This window comes from Apteryx mantelli, chromosome 14 (genome assembly GCF_036417845.1).
Source record: "Apteryx mantelli isolate bAptMan1 chromosome 14, bAptMan1.hap1, whole genome shotgun sequence".
NCBI classification, from domain to species: domain Eukaryota; kingdom Metazoa; phylum Chordata; class Aves; order Apterygiformes; family Apterygidae; genus Apteryx; species Apteryx mantelli.
The window spans coordinates 20977576-20995902 of NC_089991.1; the positions used below are offsets into that span (position 1 = coordinate 20977576).

At 40.8% G+C, this 18327-nt stretch overlaps 1 protein-coding gene across 1 annotated transcript in view; it reads left to right on the plus strand.

Annotated features, from left to right (window-relative positions):
• The window catches only part of CTNNA1 (catenin alpha 1), a 119979-nt gene that overhangs the window by 81137 nt on the left and 20515 nt on the right, over positions 1–18327 (plus strand). The window contains exons 10-11 of the mRNA XM_067305168.1: positions 3924–4016; positions 15026–15182. Of these exons, the coding sequence (XP_067161269.1) occupies positions 3924–4016; positions 15026–15182 (250 nt within the window). The remainder of the gene's footprint in view (positions 1–3923; positions 4017–15025; positions 15183–18327) is intronic.

Consider the following 18327-nt stretch of genomic DNA (forward strand, 5'->3'; position numbering starts at 1 on the left):
TTTTCCAAAACTGATTTGTGTGTGTAAAACCCACTTCCCTCCTAAGTTCTTCAAGCTTTGAGTTTTACTTGGCACCAGTTTGTTAGTTGAGTATATGGCAAGGATCCATGTTGAAATGGCTGCATCTCTGCCTTTCTCACTGAGGCTTGGTGGATTTGTCACTGGGGGGTAAATTTAAGCTCATTCATCCAAACACTGGCAGCAGCCTTGGGCCGATCCTGCCTTTTCGGATATATGAAGCAGTGTCTGGGAGATGGGTGTATACTCTATAAAATGCAAGAGCCTTGATATTGCATCAAAAAGATGCTTTTAATATTGGGCCTGTGTGTTCTACGAGAGCTATTTGTAAACTGAGTCAGTCTCGTTTCTCTGTCTTCGTCTCTCTGTGTATTTGTCTTTTTTTTTTTTTTTTCAAGAAATTGGTCATTATGGCTGATTGCATTGTTTGCAGGGTTTTTTGTCTCCTTTGGTGTCTGTGCCAGTAGTGCTTGCGTAAGGGGGCTTGATGATACTGAATGGCAAGAATGAGCAAATGGAGCGGGAATTGAATAGCTCCTTTGCTCTCAAACGCAAGTGTTCTTTCTAAATTAAATCTGACCTCTTGCTATGTCAGTCAGCTACTTCGTTGGAAAGATGGAGAAACTATTTCATTTACATTTGATTTGCATGCAACTTCTGTTTACTTGAGGTGTCGCCTTTTTATACGGAAGTTTCAGAAAGGGATATGATTTCCAGGTGCCTGTTTTAAAACAAATTTGGTCACATTTAGTCTTCATCATGGCTACAAAATGCCACATATTATGTGTACATGCCAAATAACTGGACAGGAGTATTTTATCCTTTTCTCATAGATAGGAGCTTCAAGTGATTTGTCAGACATGATGCAGGAGCTGTTGATGAACTGCATTTTCTGATACTTTGAAAATTCAGTTTCTTCATCATACAGCCATCCACCTCAGCTGTTAAATGCAATTTTAGAATTCATGCTATGGAGCACCCGCTAATTAGTGACAATTTAAAATACCTAATTGTAATGTGATTTACTACTTGATTAATAAGTTGACATACAATTTATTAAATTTTGAGTTTTAAGAGGAGTGTGAGTTACTGTCAACAGGTTGAAACAGCCTGCAGATGGGTGCAGTAAAAGCTTCATTGCTGTGAATTCAGGCTGTGTCCCATAGCTTGCTGAAGTAATCCCCGCTGCTGCCACGTTTCTGCTCTGGTCTGCTGTTCAGCAAATTGCTGGGAAGTTTGTGTGCTAATCTGGCAGGAAGAAACTAATCTGCCAAAGCAAATAGCTTTCTTCTGGACTAGCGTGCCGAAATGAAGTGTTGAGTTTTGGAGAACCAGAGGTAGGATGCGATGGCGCAGCCAGCAATTGGGTTGTGTTAAACTGCCAAGGAAGCTCAGGCGCGGAAGCACTCGCACTCCTTTCATAAAGGTTGGCAGTCCCAGTTGGGTAATTCCTAAAGAAGAATTGCCATCAGCGAGGTATTCAAAAGAAAAATGACTGTACAAAAATGACTGTGCAAAAAACCCCCCAATTTTATAATACCGTGGAGAGGACACTCAATTATGAACTTCTTCATTCTCTCTATTCAGACTGTGCTGTTATTGTATGCTCTTGATTCATCGGATTTGGCTTGAGAAACTATGCAACATTTCCAGATACTGGAGAGACTGATTTTGTAGTGCTTCAACAAGTTTTTATTCGGCTTGTGCTCAATAGAGCTTTGTGTTCTTCTCACTTCTAGAAACTGTAGCTGCTGCCATGGATGCAGAAACCACATGAAAATATGGGCCGTAAAAATACTGGCAAACTGATATTTCTCAAAAGTATAGCTTTTGCTTAAAACGACAACAAAATCTTTATTTGACTTGTAAATCATGGCATCTTGCTGTCTTTTCGCTTTTGAGCCTCTAAACAAAAGTATAATACACCACAGTTGACTGTAAACTAGGGATTTAAGGTACGGCAAATCTGTGGGGAGGAAAACCCCACGTTTAAAATAAAATCCCTTTCTGATAAGGCGTGATCAAGAGTAAGCCGTTCTAGGTTTAGCCAGCGCCCCCATGGAAGTGCCTTGCAGAAGAGAACCATGTCTGAGACGGTCGTGGTGAATGTGGTAATGGAGCACAAAGAGAAATCAGCCTCTGCTGAGCTGGGTTTAAACTTTGCAACTTTGCAATCAACTGAAGACTTAACGTAACTTCAGTCTTAGCTATTAATATGTAGCACTTTCCTGTGAAGACTAGCGGGGAGAAGAAGTTGAGGAGTAAGACACGGATACTTCTGGAAGCTGGCACAGTTTTATCTGTGGTATATTGATGTTGCACAGGCTTTCTCTTGACTTCAGTTTATTTTCATCCAAATATATGCCATTGCATCTGTTTACTTAGTAAGTCAATGTTTGAAACATCCTTCTCTTCTCGAGAGCTCACAGCTTTATATCCTTTATAACTTGATTTGGAACTGAGGGGAGGAAGATACTGCATGCTTTGCAGTGGGAGCTTGCTTTGGTCCTAAAATTAATAACGGAATTGAGGAGGCACTTCGTTTGCGTATAATGGCACGTGATTGATGGTTTCTGGGGCAGTAGTGTATTCTGCGTGTGGTAAGCTCTGTTGTAAGGGAATGCCTTGGGGAGGGGGAAAAAAGCATAGTATCTAGCTGCAGGTACTCTTTCAAAATGATTTGTGTACAAGTGCATGGGATAGTTTTTAATTAGAGAATAGCATTTTTCCAGCTTTTAGAGGAAAGTATATGGAGAAATCTGGTTCACTGGTGTTGTATGGTGTTATATGCTGGTTTATGGTGCACATTTACTGGATTTTTTTTTTTTTTTTTTTTTGGAGGTTGCTCTGTCTCTGAAAGGACAGTACTCAGTGTTCATCTTAGTGCACTTGGTACTATTTTTACAGCTTTCTGTGTTCAGGTGGCTCAGAATAACATGCTTGTCATTCACCTGTCAACTAAGAAATGTAGCTTGCTTTAGACTTCCTTCCCCTGAGAGTAGCTCCAATATGAGGATTATCTTCAATTACTGAAAAATTCTGTGCTGTCCCCTTCCTGTGTACTCTTAAAAGGCAGTTGTTAATAAAAGGTCTTCTGTTTCAAGATGACCTACTTAAGGATGCTGCTGTGCAGCAGGTCAAGGTTTCGGAGTAAAGTTTTAGCGTCTTGAGATGCTGTTCAGATTTTGGGGAATTGTGGACGAAACTTCAAGACCACCGACGACAGTAAATGTTTTTATTCAGAATCATGGCACCAATGGAGGGCTGGAGGAATACCTGTTTGATGCTGCAGTCGTTGACTAAATAAGAAGTACATCAAGTAGTTTAAGCCAGTGCATTCAAGTATCTGTATCCAGTAGCTAAGGTACACTCTGTGCGCATCAAGAATACAGCTTGAGCTTTGGTATGCCTTTGCACCACTTGTACACGTGAATTGCTCACTAAGCATATTTGCCAAGTTCTTCAGCGTTCGCATGAAGAATGATAAAGAAATGCTTTAAGAAAAAGTGAGAGTGCATACTATTACAAGCATTAGAAGAATTAATCCTCAGATGCTCGGGAGTTAGGCTGTTATTTTTAATTGTGTGATTGCTGCTTTCTCACCCTTGAGTTGGAATGAACATTTTAACTGTTACTTGAACTGTTGCTAATGATGATCTTGTACTTTCTACTGGAGAGAACTTAACTGAATCAATGGTAAGAAGACCTGTTTGTCCTGTTTGAATGACTCTTATTTTATGGAGGGCCAGCTAGAGACGGATCAAATATCATTAAAAAATGTGGAGAGCTTGCATTTCTTGAAGGGCTACTGGTCATTGTGTGTGGAGGGTAAAAAGCTTCTTATAGCAGGAAATAGAAATCAATTCTAACAGTTCTGTTTTGTTTTTCTCCCACCTCTGATACAGGTTGCCAACTTGGCCTGCTCCATCTCAAATAATGAAGAAGGTGTGAAACTGGTTCGCATGTCAGCCAGCCAGCTTGAAGCCCTCTGTCCCCAGGTAATGAAGGGTGTAAGAACATAAGACGTGCCTTAGGAGGTTGGGCAAGTGGTCCGACTTAGCGCAGTGCTCTGTCTCCAGCAATGCTGGAGATGCTCTTGAAAGAGAGCTGGAGAGCCTGGCCTCTTTCTGTGGTCCATTTCCCTAGCAGTCCCCCAGCGGCCAGAACTGTTGTAGTAGGGATATTAGAGGGTACATCTCTGGCTGGTCCTTTTAGCATCCTTTTACAGCATTATCCGCAAAACCGGACTTTAATAGAAATACATAGAGAGTGAAATTCAGTGCTGAAAATGGTGTAGGCATCAAAACTTAAAAAAGAACACGTGGCAGAAAGTAATTAGTGATATGGATGGCTCTTCAGGCTCTTTTTACATAATGCCTCTAATCTCACTTGGCATTCTCTCAGTAACCTGCTAGACAGTGAACCAGTGAAGCTTCACTGGTTTACTGCATGTTCATGTTGCAGGAAGATGTGTTGTGAAGACACTACTGCTGCTCTTGGATATGTTATAAGATGAATTATAGAATTGTTTTTTGCCTGAGTATAATATAAATATGTTAAAAAAAAAAAAATCTCCTTGACGGACTAGAATCAGATAAAACTGGCTTTGATGTGGAGTTTGAATCTGACTAAGACACCATTTAATTAATAACTTTTTAATGCAGTCAAGAAAATTAGGTTCGTATAAGCACTAGACTGTCCTCTTTTGTTGTTGCAGTCCTGATCTTATAAATGTCCACAACTAAGATATTTGAATGTGCCACTGAAGACTGCAGTGCATTATTAATCCTTGGGATAACACTTTTAAAGCAACAGGATGTTCAGATCTAAAACATACATTGCTCTTCTTTCAAGAGTGCACTAACTGCTGTTCTAGTGGAGCCTGCTGTAATGTACGTCATAGTTGCAAAGCTGTTTGCCTTCATCTCTTTACCAGTTTCTTATTCTGCTGTCTCCACTGTGGGAGCTTTTCTCATCCTGGGGGGAACTTCTGCAGTTCCCCCTCTTGGATCAGAGCCTGGAGCCTGTGCATCATAATTTTGTACTTATCCCCAAGAGTATGAATGTCTGATGTGTGTTCCCCCAAACAAATGCTCACACTTCTGAAATTACCGTTTTAAGATGGTTAAGCTTTCTTTGAATGTGAACGTTTCTGGTAGTCGTCAAAGCCCGAAGGGCTTTTTCCCACCCCTTTCCTGAAAGAACATTTATTTCAAACTATTATTTTCTTTCTTTGCTTTTGCAACAGATTCCTATTTAAATAAGCCTACATGTTTATAGAGTAAAATTCATGATAGTCAGGTGAACATGAAATAACTAATAAACTTTAATCAATGAGTAACTCCCTCTCAAAGTACTGAAGCAAAGATGTTATAACCTTTTTTCAAGGATTATGGATAATGTATTTTACATGCGTTTGAAGTCCTGATTTGATGTTATCTATGAGTTGACAAGGGCTATAATTGACGGATTTTAGCCTTACCTAAGTTGCTTACCTGAACTGCCAAGCCTACAGGTCTGATACCCTGACACGCAGTTTGCCTTGATTTTTAGGCTAGTCACCAAGAGATTAGTAAATGACACTATAGATGTTCAGAGCACTTGAAAGAGTGCTTTTATATTACATTACATGCTCTTCGGCTGATTCTTTAATGCTCTGAGTATTTATATATGTTGTGAATCCTGAGAGATAATTAGGGGCACTTGTTTAAACTGTTTTACAAATGGCATCTGTGTTTTCTCCTAACAATACGTAAGTTTGTCTTATGCCAGTCTAAGCAGTGCAGCACGCTGTTATCCTCATATACAGCGTTACTGAACAGCCCCAAATGTTGACTGTTCTGGAGAATCTCTAAATGCCTGTAGATGTAAAGAATAGCACAGTATATTTTTTAAGGCAATTATCTGATAATTTCACAGTGTATTCCTGATCAGATGCACTGCTTATTCTTGGATCCTTTTAGGTGGCTGGGCTGAACAAACCTTTGAATTAGGCATAAAATACAAATTTACTCCAACATTATCTGCATTTAAGTTTTATTGCTTAGATAGTTTGGGTTTTTTTCCCCCAGGAAGATAGTGGGCTCAGAATAAGTCAAATCAATCAGTAATTACAACAGTCTTTGAAACTAAAGTGAATGTATCAATGTCACACTGAAATACGATGTATGAAATTTAATTCAAGGCAGTGCTGTTATTGGAAGGATCAAACTGATGTATAATGCACTAGAGTAAGTCTCCAGATAACCTCTTAAAAAGCTTAGCTATGTAGAGGCCATTTTGGGAGGAGGGAGCTCCTGGTTAAGAACGATTTCTGCAGAAATCAATCTACAGAGTTAATTATAAAGGCTGTATCTGAAATAGAGCAATTATTCGGTCCCTTGCCATAACTAGCCTTTTTGAACTGGTTGTGGGAGTAAGAAATGTGGAACACTTGGAACTATTTGGTTTGGCTAAACTTGAAAAGTTTTGTCAGTATGGACAAAAAATCACTCGTTGCCAGTGTCAGCTGTGGGCTCAGACATTCTCAAGTTTGCAACTTAATTCTTTTGAAGAAAAAAAGGTGCAGAAATTTGCTTATCTGAAAGCTCTGTACAGAAGAGAGCAGTTAAATTTGCTTATTGTGGATACGTTACTGAAAATCACCTCTTCCTCAAGAGAAGTCATTAGAGTAACATCATCTTTATTGTTTGTGAATCCCCAATTAATGGAAATTTAATGCAAAGCTGAAGACTAAATGTAATATTGAGAACTTCCCTTTGATGTTTGAGGAGAAATTGTTAGGAAGGACTGCACATCCTGGCTCTGGAGTAGGCCAGCTGAGTCACATGTGCTGGGCTTGGCTTACAGGGGACAGATAATGCAGTGTTAGGGGGCCACCAGTGCATTGAAAGAGCTACAAGAACACGTGAACCTTCTTCATGAAACCTTGATTTAGGAGCTTGCCTGAATCCTTTTATTTATTTATTTACTTACTTATTGAGGGCACATGTTGCTGAAAATCTGCATATTGGAAGTGAAAGAACTTTGTCCAGAATTTAGCAGGAGCATCTTCTCAACATTCATACAGCTTCATGTCTTGGTAGATGGTAGGGAAAACGGGCAAGTTTGTGGCCTGTCAAGGTGAAGGAACAAAAGTCTTCAGTCACTGCAATTAACTGTTTAAAACGCTTAAGATACCTTTCATAATGGAAATGGAAGAGGAAGAGTACTTCTGTGAAATATTTGAAATAGTTGCTTGTGCATCCATTTGACTAAGAGTTCTGGGGGAGGTTTTCTTTGCCTTCTGAGATTGCTAAACGTAGAGCTTGCCAGTGGGAAGTTAGGGGAAAATCTGGTTTATTTCAACCTGAAAACCTGGATCAGCTCTCGTAACTTTGGCTCCTGAATTCTCTTTCCAAGAAGTATTTGCTTTAGGAGCTTGTGAAAGCTGTTTTGTAACAGCATTTTGAATTACAGATGTCTGAGAAGAGAATTTAACCATACCAATATTTCTGATCATACAAACTGTAGGTGTTTAGAAAGCAACAGTAAAAACACCCTAGTATATCTCTTGAAAGGAAAGAGTACTGCTCCAGTCTTTTGATGTGACAGTCCGCCGTCACTTGCAGCTGCTTTTACCAGCTGAGTGTTGACTTCTGAGTTCTTTAAAGGCTCAGTAAAGTTCATCTATAGGCTTTTAACCAAATTGTAGTCAGACTGGGAGTTTTAGAAAATGATCATAAATGTAGAATTTCCAGCAAATTGTGTCTGCTTCTGCCAGTAAAATCTGGAGCCCGTTGCCCTTGAGGCAGAATATCTCCTGGGAGGCAGATTGTGGGACCAGGGTACGCTGGCACACTTCCTGATGTGGGTGGCTCGGAGTCTGTTCTGCCGCCTGTAAGGTAGGGCTCTCTTTGAGTCAGTGCGGACTACCTTTCCCTCTCAGTGGACATTTCCATTCTGCCTTTAGAAGCCTCTGCTGTCGAAATTACTCTTTCTCTGTAGAAACCTTGGGAGGCAACAAGCGTCACCACGTGTCCGTTCCATGTTAACTCTGTGCTTGCCTTCTTACTACAGATGTGTCTGGCTTAGGTCAGCCAGACCTGCACAGTCAAGTGAATGTTGCCCATTCAATGGATTTCAGATAGTTCTTGGATTAAATTACATTTTTAAAGAAGGGTTCTTCTCATATGAACATCTTGTTTTAGTAATTCCTGTTCCACATCCTTACATTCCAATTTTCAAATACTTGAAAAGCAATTTGCTGCTTATGGATTTCTGATGAGGCAGATGGTTACATATGCTGATCACACCTACTGACACAGCAGACAAGATACAAAAGCACAAGGAATCCCGTGGAGAGATTCGAAGTTCCAAGAAAACTTTGTCCAGAAGTTTCAGCATCTTAAAACAAAGCTCCAGTCCCCCCCAGACATGACCTGCAGGCTCTCTCCTCCTTGACCCTCTTGCCTCCAGTTACCGCCTCTTCGCTGGTGGCTGTTGGTGGAGATGACTTCATTTTCCTTGCATCAGAGACTTTGTATCAAGCAATATGTCCCCTTTTTTCTTCTTTTTGAAAGACTATAAGATTTTTCTGAATGACTAAATAGCAGATACATCTCCAAACTGTTTAATTGCGGGTGGTTGAAGTGTTTTTCTGGCACTGAGTAGAAATCTTTAAATAAAAAAATGAACACTTGGGTTGCAGTTCTGTGTCATGCCGGCTCACTATGAAGAAGAGCCAATAGAGAACAGGGGTGGTCATCAGAAAGACAATATTAGATTCTTGTGCAGATGTTGGTGCTCTGTATCTACGAAAGAAGAATCAAAGATAGGAGAAAGGGATTCAGTTCTGTAGGAAGAGGTGTGTTAGCACGTAAGGACTATCTGTTTTCATCACAGGCGCAACGTGATCTGTGGATTGCAGCAGCAGAACAGCTTCTGGACAAGTTACAAACAATCCCCCAAGTCCCTGAAGCTTCATTGCTTCAGTTCAGTGAAATGCAAAACAAAGTGACACGAATGGAAACCAAAACAAATGGTGCCAAAATTCTTTCATCTTCTGTGTTGAATGGTAGTATAATACCAGTCCTTGGGTACAAAAGAGAATGCTTTTCCGTATATAGGGAAAATATAGTATAATTATCCCTACACAATACGTAAATAGTAAATCACTTTGATAGTATAAGCTAAACTGGAAAAGATCATGTTATTCCAGTAAAAGTGTGTATCTGTGCATCATTAGAGCATTTTAACAAGAGTAAATATCCTCTGCAGAGACACCTGTAGTAACTCTGCAAGCAAGTTGCAGGAAAAGAAAGAACCATTCTAATTTGGTCAAAGTATGTTTTTGATACTGGAACAAAGAATTGGAAATTCAGGCAATCTTTTTTTCCTTCTCCTTTTGGTGCATCGGCCTCGATACACTTGCTGGTCACTGCCATTATATCTGGAGAAACGTGCAAAAAACCTTTTGTATGTTTTGCTTCCAGGCATTTCAGCTCATCGGTGTCTGCAGAGTGCTTTTAGCTGTATTGAAATACGTAGAGGGTTTAGCACATGTAGACATGTGAATGCAAACCTGGGGTTGAATGTAACTGGAAGTGACTTAAATGTTCTGCTTATGAACCTTTTTTCCCCATTTGGAGCAGAGGAGGAGACATGAGTAGGGTGGATGCTGGGGATAACTTTGACATCTAGAATATGTAGAACTAAATTGTGAGCAGCTTCCTACCAAGTGCTAGTAGGCAAGCTATATTTTCTTTAATAGAAAAAACACAAGTGTTAAAATCCACCTGAGCAAGGGGAGAGCTGGGTTCGCTTGGGCACAGCTGATATGGGATCTTTGGGTTCTAGGATTGTGAATCACTTGCTGATCATTTGCAAACCTGTGATCTGCAATCATGCTCCCTCTGCTCATATTTTCTGCTCTAACCAGTTGTGGACTGGCAGGAGGGATGGCCAGGGCTGCATCTCATCTCTTTCCTGCAAGGCAGCAATAAAATAGGGCAGATGAGGGGCAAGTGTGTGGTGCCGTTGCCAGTTTTGACAATTTGAGAAAGAGACTATTTCCATTAAGCCTTACACTTTTAAATTACTTATCCTGAAGAAATAACATGGCCATCTGTCAGAACTGGATGGTTTTTTTTTTCATGCCCCAAGTTGTCGCCCCCTCCTCAGCTGATAACTTCTTCTCCGCTGCTTTCTCCAGCAGTCAGGTTGGCGCAAAGCCACGGAAGGTGCTACTCACCAAGTCAGGCGCTGTCTGCTAGGAAGCGCAAGAAGTAAGAGAGTAGATGTACAACAGAAAGCAGCAGCATTTAAGTTGTTCCAAAAGTAAAAAGCGAGATCGCTTCTTCTGCCATTGCTCAGTCTCAAATACTTCATCATAAAACCGTTCTTGGAGGCTTGCAAGTAGCAAACTTTATCCTACAGTCTGCTTGACAAAATCCAATTTCAAACGCTCCAAAGTAAAGCTATGATTTTCTTGTCCCAGCTGGGATTTGGTTTGTGCATATCCCTTTTTCCTCTGCCTCTGATGTGACAGTTGATGGATGAATGCTTGTTTTCCTAGAGTGTGGGTTTGTTTTTTGTTTTTCTTTTTTTTTCTTTATTTAAAAAAAGAAAAAAGGGGGGGAAAAAGCAAGAGTTATTTAAGAACACCCATTTTTTTGGTGGTAAAGAAAAGGTGTGTAGTAAAGAGAGGGGAGCTAGGTGAGTGTTTGCTTTAGAGCTTTTGAAACTGGAAAAGTCTTTCTTGTTGTGGCATAGTTGCATCCTGAAGCTAATGCCTGAGGAGACAGAGCAAAATTAAGCCAGAAAGAAAGTGTCAAGTGCAAAAAGAACAGTGTCCAGAGTAGAAAACCCCTATCAAAAAAATGAAGCAAAAAAAAAAATACTGGTTATAGCCACTGAGATGGAGAGTAATGTGACTATGGCACTGTATGCACTGAGCCTGTATTAACGTACAGCGGTAAGTGTTGCAAGGAAACTAAATAGTTAATAGTAATAGTTGTCTTCTCCCAGGGAAGTTTCTTCCTTGGCCATGTAAACTAATTGCTCAAAACTGTCCTTTGTAAGAGCAACAAAACAAAGCAAGAGATTTCTTCTGACCTTCGCGTCAGCCTTTCAAACTGGTGGACGTGAAGACGGGGTTAGAAGCCATCCTAAGCTAATCCTAAAGAAATTAATGCTGGGTAACCCAGTATAGTGGGTTTGATTTACCCACAAATATATTTAAGGTTATAAACGTTTTCTGTTGTGGAACAGCTGTGCTTTTTAAGAGAGCTTCTGGGCAGAACCGCTGCAGGCGTGTGTTCTAGGCAGAAAGCACTCTTCAGGGAACCTTGCGGAGTCCCGTCCTGCAACGAGATAGGTATATAACTTCAGTCAGACTGAACTTTTTTTAGTTTTGCATCATCAGTTTCAGTGGGAGAAAGAGCAGGTTCTTCCCATGAACGACACGGGAACGGGATTTGAAGCACAGATTGAGACATCAGTCGCAAACCTTTTGAACGCGGAGCGTCGCAGCTCTCGGGAGGCACGCGCTGCCGAGCCCTGGCTGCTGCTGTGGGAGGCCGAGAGGCGGAGGGAGGATGGCTCCAAACGACTCGGTGGAACCGCGTTACTGAGCATTGCACCGTCCTATTTGAACACTGGAATTGCTACGTGAAACAGAGCACCGATAAAAACGGTGTGTTTTCCTGTTGTGCTCTGTTTCCTTCAGGGTAATTGCAAATGTCAGTGTTTGATGCTTTTCTTCGTGCGACTTCAGTGAGTCACTGTGATCGCAGTTCTCTGGCAGAATTTTGAAAAGCTCTGAAATACAAAATATTTCTCCAAAGTTGCCAAATGTTTTGCATGGAAGGTTGCTACTTTTCAAGTACTCTTGCCATATTCTTCCTATTTTTTGGGCTGTGTATATTCTACCTGTAAGAGGTATTCATATTTTAAATGAATTCTTGTAATTCAGGTGTCCAGTATTTCATGCTCTTTGGAGAGGCAATGGTGTACTTTATTCAGTCCCTTAACACCTCCCTCATTTGTTTTAAATAATTAAGGAATCATAGTCCCTACCACCCACCACATCCATGACTATGTAAGATCCAGTGTTCCCATCTTTTTGTCATCTCTGAGCACTGTCAGAAAACAAATCGGTCGCTCCGTACTGGATACCAGGCATCATGAAAGAGCATATTTACTTGAATAGATAGTTTGCAGGATTTTATTGATAATCCCTGAGCGATTTCCCCCAAACATGTGAGACACATCCAGATGAACTTGCCCATTTAAATCCAAAGCTGTACATATGTGGCAGAGGGACAGGTTTGATCACCCCTGCTAGAACTGTATGTTGTAACCACTTTGCACATGGAGCTAGAATATGTGCTATAAAAAAACCCGCCTGTAGAGCTGCATCTGGTGTCGTGAGCTCCCTCTCGGGCATGCAGAGCCGTACGGGTTTCCTGTACCGCAGGTCTGTCTTTAGCTGCACGCTGGTACTTGAGGCCTGCGCTTTCCCCACCGCTACTTTGTTCTCATCTCCGTCACTGCAGGCTGCTTTCCAAACGCGAGCCGTACCTGTTTGCAAGGGAGCCCTCACCTGCTAGTTTTGCTTGACAGTTTCTTTTAAGAGAAGTTTGACCTGGCCAGCCCCTTTTTGCTGGTGTGGCGTACGAAACGGCTTCCATTTGCTTCTGCTTGGGTAAGCTGCCTGTTTGATTGCGTGGCTTGTGCTTCCCGCATTTGGATTTGGCAATAACATCCTATTTCAACGTTTTCAGAACTTGCAAAGCCCTCTTTCAGTGTCAACTCCAGCCGCTTCCATTACGTATGAAGAAGGGCTGCTTAACGTGGGCATCTGGGGTTGGTTACGTGCCGCTAACAAAGGGCAATTGCCCAGACAGTTGCTCTTGTCCAGACTTGCATCATGCCCCTATGCAGGCCGTACATTTCTTTGGTATTAATGCTGACCTGTTGCAGTGCTTAAAGTATGTTTTCATGTCTCATACCAGAATAGAGGAGGATTAAGTGTCCTAAGCCTTGCTATCACCATTTTCTCTATCTCAGTAGTTATTGTTACTAGTAAGATAAAAGCTAAGAGCAGATTTCTGGAGGGTTGTCTGTTTTACCCTTTCCATTTCCAGGATGCTCATTATTTGGATTCGTCTTCACAAAGCCTTGAGTATCCAGATTTTGACTGATAGATGGGTAATGCATTATATAAATCAGGCTTGGGACAGCAAATGATGTTGCCTAGACTTATGAACAGGGATCTTAATCGGAAGACAGGTTTCCCATTCTAAAATGGCTATTTCCAGTTGATCTTAAATTTTCGAACTTTGTTTGCTTGCATATTGCAAGGCTTTGTTCAGAGCTTTGAGGACTTGAGAACCACGGTCGTAACGCGTAGCAGTTCCCAGCAGCGTGCACCATAGCTGGGAGCAATTATCTGCCTCCAAGGAGGTGCCGATTACTGCAGCTACTTTACCCAGAAAGGGTAAATTTAGTGTTCACTTTGAGGAAGGGGAAGCAGAAGAGAACCTGCATGTTATTCTTGAAAGACAGGGGCAATGCTGATTATTGCTGGGTTTCAAAGGCATGTTTCGTGCCTACGGTTCTGCTGAACAGATTGCCACTCATGCCAGATTGTTCTTCACATTTATGTGTGTTATAAAATCCATCAAGCTCATTCTGATCTGCGACCAAAAATTTCAGCCTCCATCTCTAGAGGTAGGCCAGTAGCACACAGACGTGCCAGTCTTCCTACCTCAATATAACTTTTCTGGAGCTATTTCTCAGTTGCTGCTAATTTCTGACATCCCTTGGGGGAATCAGCCTACTTTTCCTGTCTGATTCATTCAGTGCCGTCACGGTATGTTTGACATCACCATCGTTTCCAGGTTTAGTGAGTTATAATTTTTTTTTTTAATGGATTGTGACATTTTTTAAATGAATCGGGTGGAAAAAGTAGATCTTTGTAAAACCAGGAACATCTGCCGCTTACATGCTTTTATTCGGCAACTTTGTGAAATTAATACGGTCCTAAGTAGAGAGGAAAAATTACACTTTGAACTTGTGAATTAATTAGCTCTAACTCTCAGGTGTTGAAAAAAGGCGAGATTGTCATCTTTGTCCTGATTGTAGCTGGTTTCTGGTGCCTGGCGTGCTTCCAGGTCGTTTTGCCAGGGCATAGCTGAGCGAGAGCTAGAGCTGGCGCTGAAATGAGAGAAGATTTTGTAATTGCTTTCTTCCCACACCTGATGAGGCTTTCGTTAGTCTTTTCACTGACCAATTAGTTGGCGTGGCATAAACTTTGTGACGCTGCAATGTTTCTCATATTTCTTCTGCTTAGAAAAATAAAGTAGGATGCGAAGCCAACTGCAATCTAGCAGAGGGTTCGGAGGCAGCTGGAGGGGAGAGTGGTCATGAGCAGCATCAAATAAGGAGCACTGAGTACCCCCCCCCCCTTTTTTTTTTTGCCTGCTTCCTGGCTAATCCAGATCTCTTCCAGAGCCACAATTTGTAAAAATTTTAGGTTACTATGAAAATTAATGACTAGGTATGGAGTAAAATTTTAAGGAAAAGAAAATAAATACAAAATTGCCCATGTCACTTCTTCAAACTGTGGAAACTTAATTCGTTTTTGACCTTCTTTTTCAGGTTCTGGCAAGTAGCTTGGGAAATGCAGCCTCCAGTGTACTAGGTGACATCCTGCCTAAAACATTTAACACAGGCTGCTTTCAGAAAGCTACACCTTTTGCATATGAGCTGTTAAAGAAAGGTGAAGCTAGCTCGTGTGAATACTTGCAAGGTGTTCTTGCTGTGTAATAAGCAGTCATAATAAATGTGGAAGTAGGTGTGAGCTGGATGTGAGAATAACAGAATAAACATGCTTGCATTTAAGCATCAAGTTCCCCCAAAATTATTAAAGCACCTTTGTTTGCTGTCAGGTTCATTGGATAAACATATGGAAAATAATTGTTTAGTCTGAGATATGTTTTAACAGTAAGGAGGTGTTTTGCAGGTTATTAACGCCGCACTGGCTCTGGCTGCTAAACCACAAAGCAAACTAGCCCAAGAAAACATGGATCTCTTCAAAGAGCAATGGGAAAAGCAAGTCCGGGTGCTGACTGATGCCGTGGATGACATTACTTCCATTGATGACTTCCTGGCTGTATCAGGTAATAAGGGGTCTGGTCTGAGAAATACTTGTGCTCATAACTGAGCTTATTCCCAGAAATGTATAATTGCTACAAATGTTCTGGAGTCTTGCGTGTCCTTTGGAAAGGATGATGTTGGTACGCTTCACCTGGCAAGCGCAATCTTCTGCAGAGCATAGCATAAAAATAGAGCAGGAGTTTCTGGCACAAGGAGACAAGGTATTTTTACACTGTGAAAACAGTAATAGTTTAGTGCAGTGAGTACTGTGGAAACCTGTCATTACCCTTACGGAATGTGCATGTATAAATGTGTGTGTGTATATATATATATATATATATATATTTACATGTCAGTAGACAAAAAAGATGATCCACTCATTTTACTTCAGACTCTTCTTATATACAGAAAAAATAATATCAAACTAAGTTCATATGGGTTTATTAAAATAAAACTGTTCATATAGAAAATGTTTGAATATTTTTAGTCAAGTCTGTTTTAGCCAAGTTTTAAAAGCTATAAAAAGGAATAGAGAATTATCATAATAGATTCATAATATTGTTTGGCAAAGTGCTTGCCAAGATGATCTGTTTTGTCAGAATCGTTGATAAAGACCTACTAGTAGTTGGTGTGACCTAGAAATGATAGGGGATTTTTGTTTTCACCTCCTCTAATTCTGCTAGTGTGTAGCTAGAGGACAGAAGTGATATAATCACTTGAATTCTGTCTGTATTAGCTTTCACAAATTACCTCTACAAACTGAGGGTCTAATTTTCTTAGTGCAAACAGACTTGAGCATCTCAAGTGATCTGAAAGCTGCAGTAGTAAAAAGATATTTCACAGGAGGATGTGTGGACTCAAGAATACCAGGTGAACAGGTCTGGAAAATGTAGAAGTAAAAATTCTTTTGAATTGAAAGACTGTCTTTTTTTAATTTAAAAAAAAAAAAAAGGTAAGTTGTGCTTTTGCTAGGAGTCAACTGTTTAATCATGCATGTTGTATTGTGTTTCCCTGGATTCTTAATAAAAATTTCTTTGAAATGAGTTAGCATAAGCTTATTGGGCAATTGAATGTCCTAGTTCTTTCTGCATGCTCTTCGTTGTATCAGCAGTTGAAACTAGGGAGCTGTGAGGAGCCTGTTTTGGGGAAGTATTTTTAGAGAGAGTTGTGTGTGGAAGTTCGTGGCTCCATCTGGAATTTGCCCACAAGTGTGCAGAACTTATTTTAAAGAAAAAAAGGTGTTACTCAGTTTATGAGAAAGCATTCTGCCTAAAACTGTTATACCGTATTGCAGTTGCGGATATGGCTCAAACTGTGTCGAGCCCCAGGAGTTGACATGTCTCCTTCCCCCTATGGCCCCTTCAAAGACGTGGGCCCTCTGCTTTTGAGGAGGCAGGTTATGGTGTCGGTCCACTGTTAAATTGCTCTGTAAAGCTCCCAGGGCTTGGCAATAAACCGGGAATGCTTCTTTTCTGAGGCGGCGGCAGGCTGACTCGGGAGAGGCGGTTTCCCTCAAGTGTGCGCTTGCCACCCAAAATGATGCCATGGAAATGCTGTAGTTTGAGAGTGCTTCAGAGGCTCAAGTGCATTCAGCAAATGGGCTGTGTATTTGCCAAGTTACCAAAGAGATGGTTGAAAAATACTAAAGCAATAAAGATTTTTTGATTTGTTTGAACTTTGATAGATGTTTTCCGTATAAATGCCACTTCTCTAATTCTCTGCTAAAATTTGAAACTTTTTGGATAAAATAGCGACAGGTATGATTTATACCAAGTATTGTTTGGGGTTATTAAGATGTTTGTGCGTAGTAGGGTTTGTACCAGCTACTAAATGTGATGTAAGCAGAAATAAAAGGGTTCTTATATATATATGTGGCATTCCTACAGCATCTTGCACTGTCCAGCAAAAAAGTGTGTGCTGCTTTGCTCGGTTTAAGAATAAGGATACTGAAATCCTGAGGGTTGAGTACTGCAGAGAAGCTTTCAGGCTACAACATTTTATAAGAGCGTAACACAAGAAAGACCCTGTTGAGGACAACGGTTTGGCAGTAGCTAATCGTGGGTGCATATGGAATAATAACAGAGGAGACCTGCAGGCTAAAGATCCTTCCTGTACGCTACCAGCCACAAGCAATTTACAGCTTGGGGAGTTTCAGCATCAGAGATGGTATCTTTCCTGCATGGTCCTTGACAGACTTTTCTCACTTAAGCCTGTCTAGTTGCTCTTTCAGTCATTATAAACCTCTGGCATCTGCAGCATCCTGTGCAAAATCCACCACTTAACTATGCTCTGGGTGAAGAACCTTGTTTTTGAAATGTTACCCGTTTGCTTCGTTTGGCCCTAGTTGTATTAAGAGGCGGTGAAAAGGGTTTTTTAATCTGTTCACATTCTTCATGCTGTTTGTAAATATACGGACTTCACTTGTTTAATCATTCCTGATTTGAAAATTCTTCCGTACTTTCTGTAATTCTTATCACCCTTATCAGTTCCTTCCTTAATACTCTGCATTTGTTTGTGTGCCTGGCTGTTCTTCAGAACAGTGGCTGCTAGCACCATGTAACTGTCAAATTTAGTGTTCTCAAACTATCTGTATACGCTTTCAAACTCTTTAAAAATTACTCTGTTTGCTGCCTTCTCTTTCTCTGGTGCTGAAAGAGGTTTAAGCTAGAGGTTACCCCTCACAGTTGAGCTGTTTCATCTGTAAGAGCCTCTGAGTGAATACTGCGTGGTCCCAATGATCGTCCTTGTTTGTTGCAAAATGAATAATGTATTTATAAGCGCATATAGGCACACAAGTATTTGTTCTCTAACCACATCTATGACAGTTCAATTTGACCCAGTTTGTTTGTTCTTAAATTTATTTTTTTGAAAGATGTTTGTCTTTCCTCTTATCCTGTCTTACTTTGTTGTTACACCACACCATTTTTTCCCTATATTTATTTTGGTAGGCTCTGAACAACCAGTATACCATCTCCAAAAGTCTCCAAGTTATCTTCAAACGTGTGATCCTGTTGGCTACCTTTATTGGTCTTTAACAAGCTGCTTCCTGTTTTTGGCTCTCCTGCCTAAAGATACCGTAGCAAATGAGCGTATGTGCGTCAGCCCCACCAAATGATGGCCCTGCCCGCAAGATCACTTTCCCACTGACTAGCTTATGTTCTGTTGCTG